General features: G+C 36.5%; 1 protein-coding gene across 4 annotated transcripts in view; it reads left to right on the top strand.

Annotated features, from left to right (window-relative positions):
- LOC118196344 (uncharacterized) overlaps nt 1-18,538 on the top strand; it is a 114,482-nt gene that overhangs the window by 21,049 nt on the left and 74,895 nt on the right. For all 4 annotated transcript variants that reach the window (XM_085827144.1, XM_085827143.1, XM_085827142.1 and 1 more), the window contains 3 exons: nt 12,398-12,514; nt 17,851-17,958; nt 18,164-18,271. In XM_085827144.1, the coding sequence (XP_085683270.1) occupies nt 12,398-12,514; nt 17,851-17,958; nt 18,164-18,271 (333 nt within the window). The remainder of the gene's footprint in view (nt 1-12,397; nt 12,515-17,850; nt 17,959-18,163; nt 18,272-18,538) is intronic.

The following is an 18,538-nucleotide window of genomic DNA, read 5'->3' as shown; positions in this document are numbered from 1 at the left end:
GTAGTTGCCCTTTTTAAAATTTATGAACCAGGTCAAAGATGAATGATCTATGTGTAGGTATTTTATGCCGTAGAGGGAATGGTGGGACCCTTCTACGCCTTTATAAACGGTGAATAAATCTTTTGTATGGAAAAAGTAATTCCTCTACGGTTTAGACATACGCTTCCTTTAGTATCAAACAGCACGGTTTTAACCGTTTTTTTTTTTTGGAACAAAACATATCAGACACTCTCATTTCTAGCATCCCTGTGGAGAATAAGCAGTTTGTCGAGCTAAGGATGCGTCAGGATTATTACGTCAGATGTTAAAGCTTCGTTCAGTTTGATAAATGCATCCTCACGTTCTTTTGTCCACACAACCTTTCGCTTACTCTCTCTCAGCTTGTAAAGGGGGCGTTGCGATGGAAGAAGCGTCCTTCACAATACTCCTATAGAACGTACAAATCCCCAGGAAAATTCTCAGCTGATGGTTATTTTCGGGACGTCTCCTTTCTTTAACTACTGACATTTTTTCTGGATCTGTACATGAAACTTCGGCAGAGTTGGCATATCCAAAGTAAATCACTTCCAGTCTGAATAATTTGCATTTGGTCAGATTTAATTTTAGACCGGCTTCCTTCAATTTCTGTAGCAGCTTTCTAAGATTGTTTCTAAATGTTCTTCAAAACTCTTCTCCGCGATGATGATCCCATCCAGCTATATCACACAACCTTCGTAAGAAAGACCTCTAAACATAATCTCCATGAGGCATTCAAATAATAAAGGCGCATTGCATATTCCAATCGGCATAACCTTCAACTGTCATTTTCCAGTTGCTTTTCTCTTTGTTATCTGATCTTCTCTCCCCCTCTTTTACGCTCTCTGACCTCCCAATAGTTGTTGTTTAGTACTATGGTGATTGCCACATCTCTGGAAACATGGAAGTCTTTTTTTCGCCACTGGACAAATTCTTTGCTCTGCTCCTTCTCCTTGTCTCCCGCCGTCTCTACAACTTTACTTTTCGACCGCCTCGCCGAACTTCGGGTTATACGATTTCTTCTCGCCTTTCCCAGAATCCTTTCTTTTCCTTGCGGATCTCATAATAAAGTCGTTGGGGCTGGATCCACTGAGTTCCTTGATGGTTTTTAAGTACTCAGACTAGGTGATTCAAGCAAAACCTCTGTCAGTGGCATACTAGCCCACACATAACGATGTTTAATCTGATCCAAATTTGCTTTCAGGGATTCATAATTTTCTCTTTTCGAAAACATCACTGTGTCATATTCGGTCAATAAGTAAAAGGGATTTGAACTTGTTAAAAGATTTTTTACCCTTTCCTTCTGGTTCACAAGAACGAATATGCTTATTTTTTCCAAAAAAAAATTTCTCCCACCTTAAAATCAACTCCCAGTCCTGTCTTATCATAATTTCTCCACAAATAATCCGAATTACTCTTTGTCTCATCCACTAATTTCTGAATATTTGAAAATTTGAATTCCGCAGACCATTTTGCTCTTTTGCATAAGTCTCCCAAAACTCCCGTCTGTTCAGATATCGGCAGGTCGCTCCTTCTCCCGAACACCTGAATCATTTTCTACTTAGTGCTTTGTCTCATCACGTTACTGCATTGCTCATTGATTTCGGGAGTTGCAAAATGATACGCTAATCATTCTTTTGAAGCGACTAAAAGTACCTATATTATTTTAATAACCCTTAATTTTAATTTGTTTACTATCAATGTTTAGCTAATGATGCCTGAAGTTACAATCCTGTTCCAAGGGGAAAACTGCACACAGTGGTAAAAGCGTCGAAGGAAGAAGATGTCGCTTTACTTAAGTAGGTTATAGTTAGTGCTGTAGCATTCTACTTGTCATGGGGATAGGAAAACCTTTCCAAGAGAAATTCGTATACACGGGCGTTTTCGATGTTTCAGGAAAACAGATTTGGTCCTTCTCGATGAGAAAGTGTTAAAAGTAAGTTTATCGAGGTACATAAATCAAATTTCTGCCAAGAAATAATTGAGTCGGTGTCTCTTCAGGTGTATCGTCTTCAGCCGTTCTTAACGCATATGCTAATTCATTGCCACATGTGCCCCAAGATTGGGTCGTAATATCTTTCTTAGTCGAGGATAATTTTAACGATATTTCTATTTATACACATTGCAACTGTAGTTGATAAGGGACAATTTTAAAGCGTTTTATTCCAGGACTCGTACATATTTCTTCAAAGGTCTGACTTATGAATTGCTTATCCTTGTGTTATCAGGTTCAATGTTCCGCCTTACTTTCTTTGGGAACATGCAAGGACCTGACTCGGAACAGGGAGCTTACTAAAGCTATGTTCAATAAATGTGGGAAGTAGACAAGATACACAGGAAGGGTATACGAAACCCTTTATTTTTCACTCTTTACAATAATTTCCGTACTTCGGAATACACAGACCAACTACTTGTGGTCTGAACATAAGAATATAAAAATATTAACTAAACTTTAACTTAACTTTGGAATAACAAACAAGGGCTTACGTGGAAGATTGGCCGTATATTAACAGAAAGCCGTATGTAGTACAGAGAACTGTTAACACTACAATACGTTTAAAATTATCACGAGGATTAAACCTCTGGCCTGGAAGGCAACCAGCAACCGAGTAAAACTGATAAGGCAAGCGGCCTCCTTCGACTAACTCCTTCCTCTCTCTCGCTTGGCAAAAAAGCCACAACTTAAGTACTTGGCGTTTGCCAGACAAATTTGCATAAATAAGTTAAAGCTTTTAATTCTGGCCGGAAGTAGAAAATAAGAAGTGATAGTAAAGATTTAAAATAAAAATCAACGTTAGTAAAACTTAAGATCCTTACATACTTCCCGCCAGAGTTAATTAGTTTGAAACTGAGGTCTAAAACGACCTTGTTGAAAACTTTTAGCTCTAGAATCTAACGCGAGGCCAATCTTTTACAAACATTTCTCACTAGAAACTAGAAATTTAAAAAAAAAAAATTCTTTTTACAATATCAGCTCCATGGACAACCAATTTTTCATCTGTCCTGCATCTAAACAGGAGCTTTTATTCAATTCTGGTTCCTTCCAGAGATCCGGAAGGAAAACTAGTTTAATGAAATGTTACACAATGAAATGGCAAGTAACATGAATATTTATATTTCTCTTAACATTCTTATTTCATTCATGACTTTATTTTAATTATCTCTCCCCGTGCTCTCTGACGTGTGTTGTAAAAGAAAACACCAAACACGAATGTGTTTATGTATACGTGTGCAACACTGCCGCCTACAATCAAAACACTAACGTGTTAAAATTCAACATAACAAGACCTCGTAACACCCCCTATCTTCAACTCTAAACCCTGAGGTACTATTCTGAAAGTGGCTAACTCTGAAGTGTAGCGTCAGAGAGCCTAACTACATTCATTCAACCTTTAACACATATTCACCATAATTTGGTCTTTTTACAGTCACACGAATAAGTTTAAATTTTTTTTTTTTTGCATTACTTTCACTTTTACCATATCACACTATTTCTTAACATTTAAAATAACAGTTCACATTGTATATAAGAACATATTAACATGCCGTTAATTTTACGCATTTTAAAACATACATTAGTAGTACATTGTTAACTTCTATTCTTTTCCAAGCAAGTGCCAATTCTTCTACATTGAAATACTACAATTCAAAAGTCTTTCAGACTAAAGCTTCTTTCTTGCCAGAATGTTTTAAATAAAATTTATACAATAACTTTTACAATATTCAAGTATTTACACATTCCTATTATACATCAACTTTAGTTTTACGCGCGAGTAATTGAAAAACATAATACCAAAATTGGTAACAACTCATTTCTCGCCTCTTTGGCGATAAAGGTAGACCTCACATGAGGTAAAATTTCTTGAAATCTGCCACTTGCAGTAAGAACGAAAGATTAACTTAAGTTTGCAAAGTAACATAAAAATTTTACTTATCTTTGTAATATTCGGACATTCTTTTCTCAGCACAGTCCTGGAAGGTAGTGAAGATTCTAGTTTGATTTATCCTCCTTCTTGTGCGGGCTCGCCCTTCAGTGCCTTCCTCTAGAAGCTTTCTTTTTCCTCCAGTTCGGTCACCCTTGAATACCTTCTTTTTCGCCTCTGCCTGTGGTCTTGGCCGTTTGATGGCAGCTGGTCTTGGCGGAACCGGGACACTTCTCTCTCGTTCCTGCTTGGACCTCGTTGCTGGCCGTTCAAATTTTCCTTGTATCTTTTCCTCCGCCGCTGGTGCCCTTCCGCAGTTCGGCGACATTTGCTGCGTAGAGTCCTGTCCGATGAGTAGATCTTCCGTTTGGGAGCCGGGTTATAGTTGCCGTTATTTCTCCTGGCTCCCTTTGCATTCGTCGTAATTCTCCCTTCTTCATTCTGGGGGTGGTCGTGAGCTCTCTTTTCTGGACGGTGGAACGGCTTCTTTTTCTTGTTACCTTCAAATTTCCAGCGGGGAAACTTTCTTTTCAATTGCTCCTGCCTCCTAATGGCTTGCCCTTGTACTTGTCGTTGTTCCACCTCTGGAGCTTGTGTCTGCCGTGCCTGCCGTGCCGGATCCTGCAAAAGATCTGTGAATATTTGCATTTTATTACGGTCATAGTAGGGTTTTATTTGATCAATGTTTTCGGAGCATGTTTCACCATTCCTGGCTTTTAACACCACTACAGCGTGAGTTATTTTTTCTATGACATATGGTCCTTCAAATCGTGGAAAAAATTTCGCGGTTTTATCTTCTGGTGCTGAAGAAAGTGAATGCTTAATTCTTAATACTTCATCTCCTACTTTATAAGTTACTCCCCGTCGTTTCAAATCATAATAAAGTTTTTGTTTTCTCTGTGCTACTTCAGTATTCTTTTTTGCTTCTTTAATTAATTTTTCTATATCACCCATTTTAAATTCCGGGGCTCTTTGTAGCACATAAAATAATTTATCTAACGGCGTTATAATCTTTCTGCCTAAAAGTAACTCAGCAGGAGTTTTGCCCGTTGTATCATGTTTTGCGGTCCTAAGGGCGAAAGCAAATTCATTGACATAGTTATCCCAGCTTTTATGAAAATTTTTAACATAACTACGGATAATTTTCACTATATTTCTATTGACCCGTTCCGCTATATTTGATTGCGGCCGATACGGGACCATTTTTAAATGACGTATGCCCAGTTTTTGGCACATGTCTTCAAATATATTACTTACAAATTGAGGACCATTATCCGATATAACTTTTAGGGGCGCCCCGTATTTTAAAATATATTTATTTAAAATAGAATCAGTAACTAATTTCGCGGAGGCTCGTTTTAAGGGAACAATTTCGGTCCACTTACTAAGATGATGAACCATAACAAGGAGATGGCGACTTTTATTTAACTGACGTTTTGGGAAAGGGCCCAATAAATTGATGCCAATTATTTCATTTGGAAATTCGGATTTAATACTATTTAGAAACCCGGCCGGGCGGAAATTAATATAATTAACTGCTTGACATGTTGGGCAGGACTGGACATACGCCCTTGTTAACTTTTGCAGTTCAGGAAAATAGACTGCCTCGTTTACGCGTTGGACAGTTTTTCGAATACCAGCATGAGAAGCTAAAGGGCTGTCATGCAACTCCTGCAGGATATTTAATCTAAGACTAGCTGGGATAACAGGTCGAAATTCGTTGTTGGAATTTGTAGTTTTTGTATAAAATAATAGACCATCTATTAGTTCGTAATGGGCCGCCCTATTTCTTATCGCCACAATATCTTGGTGGCTAAAATTTTCAGGATCCTTTAAATACTCATAAATGCTTCCAAACTCAGGATCCTTACCGAGTTCGGTTATTACAGTTTCTCGGGAATTTATTGTACATGCTGTGAGCATTGCCACCTTTACAGTATTACCTTCTTCATCTATTTTAATTCTGGATAGGGCATCTGCTACGATATTTTCCTTTCAGGGGGTATGCTTGATTACCAGATTATATTCTTGTAGCTTGAGTGCCCATCTTATTAACCTTGGGGATAAGTTTTTCCGTGAGTACAATCTAGTTACCGCCGCATGATCAGAATACACTGTTATTGGCGCCTTTCCAAAATAGACTCGGAACATTTGCACTGCTAACAGAACTGCAAGTGCCTCTCTCTCGGTCGCGGAATAATTTCTTTGTGTTTGATTTAAAGTTCGACTAAAAAATGCCACGGGCTGCTGATTTTGCGAAAGTATCACTCCTACCGCATAATCCGAAACATCCGCTGAAATTTCTAAATTCTCATCCTTTTCAGGAAATTTCATCACAGGGGCTTGCGTTAATGCTTGCTTTAATTTTTGGAAAGCACTATTGGCTTCGGCCGTCCACGAGAGACTTACCTTTTTCCTTTTTAATTTTAACAATGGTTCAGCAATAGCTGCAAAACTTTTTATAAAGGGCCTATAATATGAACAAAGTCCTAGAAAAGAAGAGAGCTCCTTCGCCGTATTTGGTGGCGGATACTTTTGCACAGCGATTATTTGTGATTCGTCTGTCTCGATTCCTTTCTGAGATATTTTGTAACCTAAATATTTTAATTCAGGGGCTGCAAATTTGCACTTTTCGACATTAACTTTTAGACCGGCCTCATTTAATAAAGAAAACACCTGTCTTAAATCCTGTACATGTTGGTCGAGATTATCACTAGTAATAATGACATCGTGTAAATAGATAAATGTGGACTTTCCAAGAACAGGCCTTAACACAATGTCCATACATCGCTGAAATGTTGCCGGTGCCCCTGAAAGGCCAAACGGCATACGCAAAAATGCATAAGTGCCAGACTTGGTTATAAAAGCAGTCTTAGGCACGTCCTGAGGTCTTACCCCTATTTGAAAATAACCAGTCGTTAAGTCTAAAGTCGTCATATATTTGGTCGACGTTATGTTCCTTAAAATGTCTTCAATAGTAGGTAACGGATATACCGGATATTTAGTTATGGAGTTTAATTTACGATAGTCGATCGCGAAACGCCACCTTTTTGGATGTGTTAATGGATAGTCATTATTTTTCTTACATAAAACCACCGGGCTAGCACAACTACTTGAGATGGACGTTATGATCTTTTTACGTAGCATATCGCTGATGTGAAATTCTATAATTTTTCTTTATTCTAATCATACCGGTATGCTTTGTGGCGAACTGGCATTGAATCTCCGGTGTCAATACTATGGTTAGTAACTTGAGTAAATCCTGGAATATCACTAAATATCGAAGCAAATTAACTTACCACTTGTCGGATTCTTTGTTGCTCTTCATTAGGCAGGTGGTCAAGGTTTAACATCGGCGGCTCCGATTTTTCTTCTCGAACTGGTTTCATCGTCAGCTTAAGGGACGATTCATTAAAATCCAGCGTTGCTTGTGTCTCTAAAAGAAAATATATTCCTAAGATAATATGTGCTTGCAGATTCTTTACTATAAAAAACATAACCTTTACTTGTTCGTCCTTGATACGGACGTATAGCGGTAATTTACCTATGCACTTACATCTTTCTCCTTGCGCACCTAACACTGTCGTATTATCCGAATTATATATGCGATATTTACGAAAATACTTCCTAAAAAAATGTTCTGCCACACAGGAACACTGCGCGCCTGTATCCAGGAGTGCGTAGGCTGGAATATTATTCACCAACACTTCAATCTTCGGAAGAGTCAAATTTTTCACCATTACTGTATTTAACTTGAAGGAAGAGGGGTTTTCTTGGCCTTCGGATTTCCGCACCCTCCCGTCAGCAGAAATCCGTTTTAGTTTAAATCATTTTTCATTTCCTTGCTTTCCTTCTTTTTCCGCCGGCCTTGAGAATTTTTTCCTGGATTGCTATTGAACTGTCGACGTTCGCCGGCTGTTTTTGAATGCTCGGGTTTCCTTGCCCACTGATTCGCTTTGCTTCCGTAGCCGTGTGCTTGACTTTGGTCTTGGCGCACCAAATTGGTTTCGTTGTTGATATTGGCGTCTTCTTTCAATGTCCACCTTTCTTCTACTTTCAAACTGGATTGCTAGCTGAAATAACGTTTCCAGTGTAGTCGGATTCCTTAATTCAATAAAGTCTTTTACTTGGGGAAGTAACCGCGGCAAAATCACTTGAATTATCTCAGGACCCGGACGGTTTCCATACAAGAGTTTGAAGACGTGAATTTTTCTTAAAATAAAGCTTGAGAGATTTTCGATTCTGTGCTGATATATGCTGAAAAGTTCCGTTTCTAATTTCGCACGATCCCTTACGACAGGGAAGGCTTTTAGTAGGGCAGTCTTGAAATTTTCGTAAGTATAGGTGGGACTTCCTGCTTAACCCAAGAGACTTCTGCCTATACATTTGAACCAGTTAAGCGCTTGGCCCCTCAAAGCGCTGGTAGCTAAGGTGACTTTCTGGAACTCGTACACGGGATACATCGAGAGTGGTCCTCCAATTTTTTCAAAAAACTGGTTACCGATGAGTTTCCATTAAATGTTGCTTCTGGTTTCATCGAAGCGCGCATGGTCTGGACGATGTAACCAAATCCTTCCAGGGCGGCAGCTGGCATTTCTGGATTCTGAGCCGCTTCTGCAGGCAGCACAGGTTCTTCTTGAAACTCGGCCATGGTTATTCTTCTTCGTCGGACGTCACTATCAGGTTCAATGTTTCGCCTTACTTTCTTTGGGAACATGCAAGGACCTGACTCGGAACACGGAGCTTACTAAAGCTATGTTCAATAAATGTGGGAAGTAGACAAGATAAACAGGAAGGGTATACGAAACCCTTTATTTTTCATTCTTTACAATAATTTCCGTACTTCTGAATACAAAGACCAACTACTTGTGGTCTGAACGTAAGAATATAAAAATATTAACTAAACTTTAACTTAACTTTGGAATAACAAACAAGGGTTTTACAAAGACCCACTACTTGGGGTCTAAACGTAAGAATATAAAAATATAACTAAATGCTAACTTAACTTATAAATAATAAACGTGGAAGATTGGCCTTATATTAACAGGAAGCCGTATGTAGTACAGAGAACTGTTAACACTACAATACGTTTAAAAATTATCACGAGGATTAAACCTCTGCCCTGGAAGGCAACCAGCAACCGAGTAAAACTGATAAGGCAAGCGGCCTGCTTCGACTAACTCCTTCCTCTCTCTCGCTTGGCAAAAAGCCACAACTTAAGTACTTGGCGTTCGCCAGACAAATTTACATAAATAAGTTAAAGCTTTTAATTCTGGCCGGAAGTAGAAAATAAGAAGTGATAGTAAAGATTTAAAATAAAAATAAACGTTAGTAAAACTTAAGATCCTTACAGTGTGAGATTATTTCATGTGAAGCTCCAAAAGATAATACAAATTAATTTTTTTATCCTCTGGACCGCTTTGCTTATTCAGAGATGAGCTGTGATCGGAGCTACTTATTTCATTATTATTACATTTTGTCTGATTATGGAGAAAAATATTATTACATGTGAAGCTCCAAAAGATAATACAAATTAATTTTTTTATCATCTGGACCGCTTTGCTTATTCAGAGATGAGCTGTGATCGGAGCTACTTATTTCATTATTATTACATTTTGTCTGATTATGGAGAAAAATATTATCATTAATTCTGGATTTTTCAGCCCTGTTCCTAATTCCCGTTACATCATGGTATTCAAAATGATCGGGAATCTTTCTAATATCCGTGGATAGTCTTAAATTCTTGGTTTGCTCGCAGCGCTGAAATAAATATGAAATAATTGTTTCTCCTGAACCTAACGTTTTAGAAGTTAACATGGTGCATTTCACGTTTTCACCTAGTTTTTATGCTATTCTTGCAATGCAAGAGTCCATCTTATGGGTCTGTGTGACAAATTCTTCCCCGAACAGAACGGCATGAAGACTGTTCTGGCCGTACGTATGGTAACCGGGTCTTTATCAAAATAAACTCGAAACTTTTATATGGCCAACAGATCTGCTAATGTTTCTTAGTGGCACTACAATTTCTTTGAGTTGGTCTTACTGGTTGGCTTAAATGTGCTACCGGTTGTTGGTCTGGCATAAGACAAGCTTCTTTCACGAAATCATATGTTTCTGCGTTTGTTCTTAATTTGCCTTCTGCTTCATTGAATTTCAAACCGAGAGTTTCTATTAATGTCGTTTTAAGTTTTTCAAAAGCAATTTTGATTCTGCCGATCAAGAGAATCTATCTTATTTCATTTTAAAATTAAATAAAGGGTTCGACTATGTTATCAACTAAATTTTTTAATGAAAGTTGTGCATTAGAAGCACAAGCAAAAAAAATGACGCGAAAGTTTCCTCCATGTTAAGTGGTGGATAATTTTTCAGCGCTGCAATTCTGGAATCTTTTTTTTTTCGATTCGGTTATTTTATAGCACAAGACTAAGAGTTCCTTGGCTAAAATTTACATTTTGCTGTATTCACTTTTAAGCCTGCTTCTTTTAGAAGGGAATTAACTTCGTGCACATCCTGAAGCTATTCCTTAGTTGACTTGCTTGTGACTATCTTATCACCTAAATAAACAAAAGATAATTTTCCAAGGAAATGTCTTAGTATTATATCTAAAGAACAGTCATATCAATGGGTGTTTGAAACTTTGTTAGGTGCTCTGCATAGACCACATGGCATCCATTCACACATATCTGAAAATGGTCTAGATTCGAGGTCTAGTGACTTCATATGGTTTGTGGAGTTAATTTCACTTATTATTTCTTCAGTTATTGGTTTAAGGGGAAAACCGGATATTTACTTATGTTATTACGTTTTCTGTAGTCAATAGAGGAATGCTGTGACAATTGATGGAGGGGTTTATCTTTCGTTCGGCATATACAGGACTAGCGTAGGGACTACTTATGAGGATTATAATTTTATTTTGAAGTATTTCTGCAACGTTTAGTTTCGATGATTTCCTGTTTGACATTCTCGTCGCGTAGGATTTTGCGGAAAGAGTGATTTTCTGTTTCTGCAGAGCAACAGACCATATGTGTCGGGCCTGGAATGTCATTAAGTGTGAAAAATGTCTTACCAACAACTCCAGCTTTGTTTTATCTTCCGCTTCAGTTCCTGCAGGTTCATTATCGGAGGCTGTATTTCATTTCCTACCAGCTTGTTAATAGCCAGGCGTAACTTATCTTCTTGAAAATTAATTTTTGCCAGAGTAGATTTGAAAGAATCTATCTCCAGTATTACATTTATCTGTAAGTTTCTCACAAAAAACGCAATTTATAACGTTTACCTTGGGTTGTAATCATCTTAGTTCCCGCCATATCACTACCACCTAAAATATTTCTTGACACCACTTCTGCCAAAAACATTACCCTGTGACCCAGCATCCAATAAGGAATCTGATGGTATGCTGTCTAACAGAATTTGAATCACTGGGAGAGATAAATTTTTAATTAACACCGTTTAAAATTGGATGTGAGAAGCTTTTGCTTTCAAATGGAATGATCACTCTCTCTGACTTGTAAACCTTAAATAATTTAAAGATTTCTTAATATTCCACAGTTTTCTCTCTTAGATATACCTTTTGGCGTTCGCCATTAGTGGGCGAAAATTTCTGACAACTTTGAAACCATCTTTTGCCGTTAAAATGTAAGCCTTCCTTCTGCTATTGGTTTCCGAAAATTCCCATTAATACTTTTCTTGTATCTGCACGCACATTTATTCGTTAACACTCTCTAAATTTCGAATTTGACGCTAATTTAAATAGGTCTTCTAGCGTACCAGGGTTTCTTCGTTATAACAAATCATTCACCTGCGGCAACAACCTAGGTAATATTATTTGAATAACTTCTGCATCAGGTTTTGTTTTGAGCAACAGATTTACTAGCTGGTCTTTTCTCAAAATAAAGTATATCATTTCCTATGTTTTAGTTTGTTATTTTCTATAAAGCTCGGACTCTAAGTTATCCCTATCTTTTACAAGACGGAACACTTTCAAAAGGATAGTTTTAAACATTTTAAACTTATGATTTTCATTTCCTGGGTCACCTACTAAACCATGTGCTCGTTAGCTCAGTCCTGGAAGTCCAGTGGTTTCTACGGCCACTTTCTGCAACTCTTTCTGTTTAGAGTATACTAAATATGCGTTTTGAAATGTTCAAAAATCGGTCAACACCAGGTTTGTTTTCTCCTATCGAAAGTGACCGAATGCTTCATTGCACCACTTATTGACAAAGCATAAAATAGAAAACAAAGAAGAAATATTATTTTGAAAAACTGACAGTGAGAAAGTAATCAAAATTATCATCCCTTTTTAGCTTCTGTGATCATAATATTGATGACTGTGCTATTTATATTGCAAGTAGCTTTACTTTTATATATCGCTAAAGTTAGAACTGACCAATAGCTTAGTTAACGGACCAATTTCTGATTTTAGCAGTAATAACATAATATGCATATGTTATCATTTTTAGGTCCTTGTACAGTAAATCCTTGTAAGAACGGGGGCACATGCGTAGACATTCCGAACTCTTACAAATGTTCATGTCCAGCTGAATATACTGGTGCTATATGCGAAAGGAAACTGCCAGGTAAGTTATAATGTTACTTGCAAAACGATGAATTTTTTCTTAATGTCTAGACCTTGAATTTCCGAGCCCTTTGTTCATAAGAAATAGATATATTTTTTATATCACAAACAGCTGTTTTTCGTCAAACTAGAGGAAAAAAGTAACAATGCTTCGAATTCTATGCTTTTTAAAATTCTTACACGTTCAGGAAATCTAATCTAATCCGTCACATAAACTTTCATATTTCTTTAACAAGCAACTGAATAAATGTATTTGTAATAAATGAAGCTAATAAAAAACTCAAATTAATAGTCTCATGCAACAGTATAGACATGTAGTCTCATGTAACAGTATACGCATGTAGTTTAATGTAACAGTATAGACATGCAGTCTCATGTAACAGCATAGACATGTAGTCTCATGTAATAGTATAGACTCACGAAGAAACTTTATTGCGAAACGTAGGTATGTTAAAGCAATTTTAATAATAATAATAATTAAAAAAAAATCTGAAATGTTTCAGATTTTAAACTACGTCCAAATGGGCGTTTTTTAACATTTTGTGTGTTACCTTTCTTTATTAAATATCATGTTCCTCGCACTTAAACCATAAGATCCAGTGCAACAGCAATATCGCAAAATAGTTTTAAAACGAGCGTATCTTTAGAATTTCCGATACAGAGACTCACGCGCTGGAGATAAAAATGTTTTTTCTGCACAACGTTGCCATTGCTCGCTTTGAAATCCTTGGCCCACCAGCGGCAGAGCGGTAAAGACGCTGAACACTGGTAGTTCGGTCCGAGGTTCGAATCCCGCGAACGGGCTGGCTGCATGGGCGTTTTCGTGGTTTTCCCCATGTGTAACGTGTATACGAGCCAGTTTCCCTTAGAAAGTCCTCCACGAAAGACATCCCTCCCCTCAGGCAGATAGCCCTAGCGTGCTTTGCCATAATTAAACACACACACACACACACAAACACACACACTTTGAAATCCTTGAGTTTGTTAATCAAAAATTCGTCAAAGTTTTAAAAAATAGGAAATCGATCATAAAACAAATTTCAAATTTCAAATTTGGTCTTCCACATGCTCATATTCGTTGGAGGATTACGTTATTCAAAATTCGATGACTCTATGTACCGTTGTTTTATCACAATACGAGAAATATACATACATTTATGCAGATTTTTCATTATTTAATTTCTTCAAATATAATGCAGGACTCTAACATTTTGTGGCAACAGTTTGAAAAGTGAACCGACATTTATGAGTCCGACGCAAAATGCCAAAACGAAACTAATAGACCTTCGGGATTCAAATCCCTTTGGACTAATAATAGTACCTTAATAATAATAGTTCATTAGATGACGAAATTTCTCTCATATTTTCATTTATATATTTTAGCCATTTTGAGATGGTTTTCCAAAAAATTATAAATAGTTACCTAAGTCTATGCATTTGTAAACATGCTACGTTCACCTCTTGCCTGTAGAAATTTTATCTTCAGTCTTTTATTTTCATTAAACAGTAATTATGCAGTTGCTTTTAAATAAATTAATTCCAATTCTTATTATAATATCGTTTAATTATGATGATTATTATAATATCGTTTAATCACAGCTTGACTTTCAGGTGATATGTCTTATGAAAACTTCAAGACCGAGTCAAATTTGCTTCATATGTACTTCATGCAAACATTCGTCTTTTTATTAGCACAAACGGGGTGTTTGCCCAAATAGGTTATTAGTCTCGAAACGGGATTTTCAGTTGAATCACTATGAAAGACTAAATCACTTTTCAAACTGTTTCCACCAAATATTGTCACCCTGCATTATTTTTGAAGAAATTAAATAATGAGAGAATCTGCATGAGTGTATGTACGTTTCTAGCATTGTGAGGAAACTGCTATATCTAGAGAAATTTATTTTAAATAACGCAGTCCTTCAACTGAGCATGTTCACCTGGAAGCCTGGATTTCGAATTAGTTTGCTCAGAAGGGCTATTAGTCTCGAAATGCCACTTTGCGTTGAATCACTAAAAGCGTTGAATGGTTTTCCAAATTGTTGCCAACAAATATATAGGCTTGTGTGATGTTTTCCGCCGAGTGCAGGTTTAGATTGCAGTCCGATTCTCGCCGGACTTTCATATGGAGAGCTCCAGGTACCTGTTACCACCAAGAAAACATCATTGAACGACATCGTTACGGTGGTGCAGGGGTGCTCGTTTGGGGTGGAATTATTTTGGGTTCCAGAACTGACCTGCATGTTCAAATTGGAACCATGACAAGCCAAATCTATCGGGACGTCATTCTGGAACAACATGTACGTTTGTTTCAGGGCGCCATGGGCGCACAATTTCTGTTTATGGATTACAACTCCCGTCCTCATCGTGCAAACATCGTAAGCGAATGCCTTGAATCGGAGGATATCACCCGTATGGACTGGCCAGCATTCTCCCCGGACTTGAATCCAGTAGAGCTCGTGTGGGATATGCTTGGCTGATGAGTTGCAGCCCGTCAACCTCCTCCTACATGTCTACCGGAACTTCGGAGAGCATTGCTTTTTGAGTGGTGTAATATCCCCCAAGATCAGATCGATAATTTGATACTCAGCATACCTAGGCGTTGTACGGACTGTATTGCATAGTCTGGGAGACATACAATGTATTAACAATCATATCAACCATGTAATATTGGTTTTTTGTAAATAGGTGTTTTTTGTAATTTGCTCCAGGGAGAAAAAATCGCTAATTTTTTTTAATAATATCAAACATATAGTATCTTTGTTTGCTCTTTACCTTTTGTTTAATAAATAAGCTTTACAAATAAGTCAAATTTGTTTTGCTTCTAACTCTTCCTTTGCCTGATTTTGCATTATCCTTAATTTATGGACATGAGTGTTGTAAGTGAGTAGAGTTTGGCTTGATTTTGGAGAATAAACAAAATTTTAATACCTAAAAGATATAAAACGAATTATTGCTATACGTGAAATTAACTAGATAGTCTTCGAAAGGGTTTAAATAAACCTTTTTATTTTAATCACAAATGCTGCCCAGACAGAAAAAATGGTTAGTGACACTGACTGCAATGCTGAAAGGCCCGAGTTTGAATCCCGGAGAAAACATGCATGTAATTTGTCCGTCCCTTTATGGGGGGGTAACGGTTACCCTACTATTAGGTGCCTTCGTAATAAAAAGGCCGCCGTTTCCGGCTTAAATAATTGCCAACGCTTGTAAATGGCTGGAGCTCGCCATCGGAAATAAAAAAATAAACACAAATTTTTAACATAAATGCTCTTTTTCGTGCTAACATAATCAACTATCACTTTTCGGGATGTAACTAAAGTAAGAGTGAAATTTAATTTTAACTTGTAGAGTATTTTAAGTTGTTAATATACAAATTTAATTAGTAATCAAAGACTACACAATTAAACTTCATTCTAAGCTGACTCAAATACTATAACCAGCATAACAAATTTAAATCTCGGCATCGAAAAGGCAGAGATGAAAAATTACATATTTAGAACTAGCAGTGCACTAGCATGCCCACGAGAGGCAGAAACACGCTCTGTCTTACAGTCCCATAACCTTAAGTACTTCGTTATCCAAAAACGATGTGAGAGTCATGGTTTTGTGATATCTAAAGCGTCGATAGGTCAACAAGAAAGGAAAAAAAACGTCAAATTGGGCCTCAAGTGGGACAAAAATTCCAAACAAGTATCCATGGAAAAAACGGACATCTTCGACTATTGCAAAGGTACGTTGTTTAATGTTAAAAGAAAATCCCCCTATTCAAAGGACAGTTGCAAAATCATTAAAATGATCGGTGTCCACTGTAAACAAAATGATAAACGTTGATTTAAATATTAAGAAAGCGAAAAAGCGCAATGTGCATCGTCTTCTTCCAAAGCATATCACTCAACTCAGGACACGCTGCAGAATTCTATATGAGAAACACTTATCCAAAGAAAAATGGAAAACAATTGTCACAATAGATGAAGCATGGGTGTATTTAAATGATTGTAACAAAAAAAGAGCCATTTATTATCATAAAAGAGGAGAAAAAAATTCAAGTACATGCTTCAAAGAATCGAAAGAAAGTTTGTCAAAGGGACTCATAATTGTTGCTGGTTTTTCTTATAATGGCAAGTTAAAAATAAAGAGAGAGCAAAAAAATGTCAAGATTAACTCCAAATACTATCAGGAACATATTTTATCGCCAATTTTTCTGAATGGAATAATATCGCTTTATCCACGGTGCCATCCATCTGTGAGACTCCATCAGGACAAAGCTAGCAGTCACACATCAAAATCCACTATAAATTTTCTAAAAGAAATGGAAGAAAAAACTGGTATCAAGGCCATACCCTTCACTGATATCCCTACTAAATCTCCCCATGTGTCACTTATGGATTTTTGTGCTTTCGGACTTTTAAAAACTGTATTATCCAAACGTTGTCCCCAAACCCTAACAGGACTCTGGAAAGCTGTTCGGGAGGAATGAGATACAATACCTGTTCTGTCACTTAAAGGCATTATTATCCTTATTATCCTGGATAAAGAGGTGTCGAAAGATAGTTCAGAATAAGGGATGTCAAATAGAACATTTAAAACACAAGAATTTTATGTAATTTAGTTTTGTGAATACAATATACATCGTCTAAAAAATGTGTGAACAGCCTCTGTACATATAGTCATATCTCTGAATACTGCAGTTTGATATTTAAGTTCTGATAAAGGTTATTCATATTAGTAAAGCGTTAGGGAATGCATACTAGGTAATGGAAGTTGGTATTCCGTATTCATATGGAACATTTTATTCGATAAATATTGTTGTAACCATTTAGGTAAAATTCGGCAAACTTTTAGACCTGTCAAATTCTCGGAACCATATTCACTATATTCTTCAAAGTTTACAAGCAATTCGCCAGTTTTTTTACACATACGACTGCTTTTCATATACAAACTATGATATGATTGGACTTAAAAATTTTACAATATGTGCATATGGCATTTAGTTGCACTCACAGAAATTTCTGTAAAATGCCTGCGGATAAGCAGCATTTTGCCGGGAAATCATTGGAAGGAACTTTAATGTATTTTGAAAGTGATTGCCATGAAATTTTCAGCATAACAAAAGAAACAAAAACAGATCCTAATTAAGTTTCTTCTGTGTCTAAATAAACTGGCTGAAATTTAAAATGTTCTTGTAGTAATATTTAATGCAGTAAATAATAATTTTTGGTCTCAAGTCATTATTTGTTTCCGTTACAAAACTCGGCAATTCTTAAAGACAGTTTTTTGAAGGCATGTAAATGTCTATGTGCCTGAAAGTATTAATATTTTTATTCATTCCCCTAGATCCATGCAGCTCGGAACCTTGTCAGAATGATGGAGAATGCAACGTAGAAATGGGGATCTATCATTGCAAATGCAAAACTGGCTATTTTGGAAAAAATTGCGAAATGAGTAAGTAATTAAAAAGCTGCTTGTTGCTTATTTTATAGTTATTTATTCATTATTTTTTAAGAAAAAGAAAATATTCTTTTGTGTTTGTATTTTAATACAATTTTAAACATTATCTTCATTTTGTACACATATACTACTTCATATAGAATAGTTTATGAAACACCTATAAATGCTTATATGCTTGAAAACCTTTATGTATTCATAGACCCATGCAGTTCTAATCCTTGTCAAAATGGTGGTGAATGCGAAATAGATATGGGAACCTACAAATGCACATGCAAGCCTGGATATTCTGGAAGAAACTGCGAAATGAGTAAGTTGTTAATTAATTATCTTCCTTGAAAGCAAAGTAAAACTAAGTAAATTTCATTTGTTTTTAAATATATACTTTTAGCTTAAAGAAAACTTCTCATGCTCTTTCAAGACTAATGAAACTTGATATATACAGTATACAGGAAGGATACAGCAGTAAGACTATTAAATAAAATAAAGTGCTGCAAATATAAAAGAACCAGCGTACTATATTATGATATTTACTGTATTATGATACTGATGTTGATTATTACCCAGTCACTTTTAT

The sequence above is a fragment of the Stegodyphus dumicola genome, chromosome 11 (genome assembly GCF_044657685.1).
Source record: "Stegodyphus dumicola isolate Sdum_Otavi_A_Nest chromosome 11, ASM4465768v1".
Taxonomy (NCBI): Eukaryota; Metazoa; Arthropoda; class Arachnida; order Araneae; family Eresidae; genus Stegodyphus; species Stegodyphus dumicola.
Note: the sequence above shows the minus strand (reverse complement) of the source record. Positions and strands in the feature narration are given on the sequence as shown.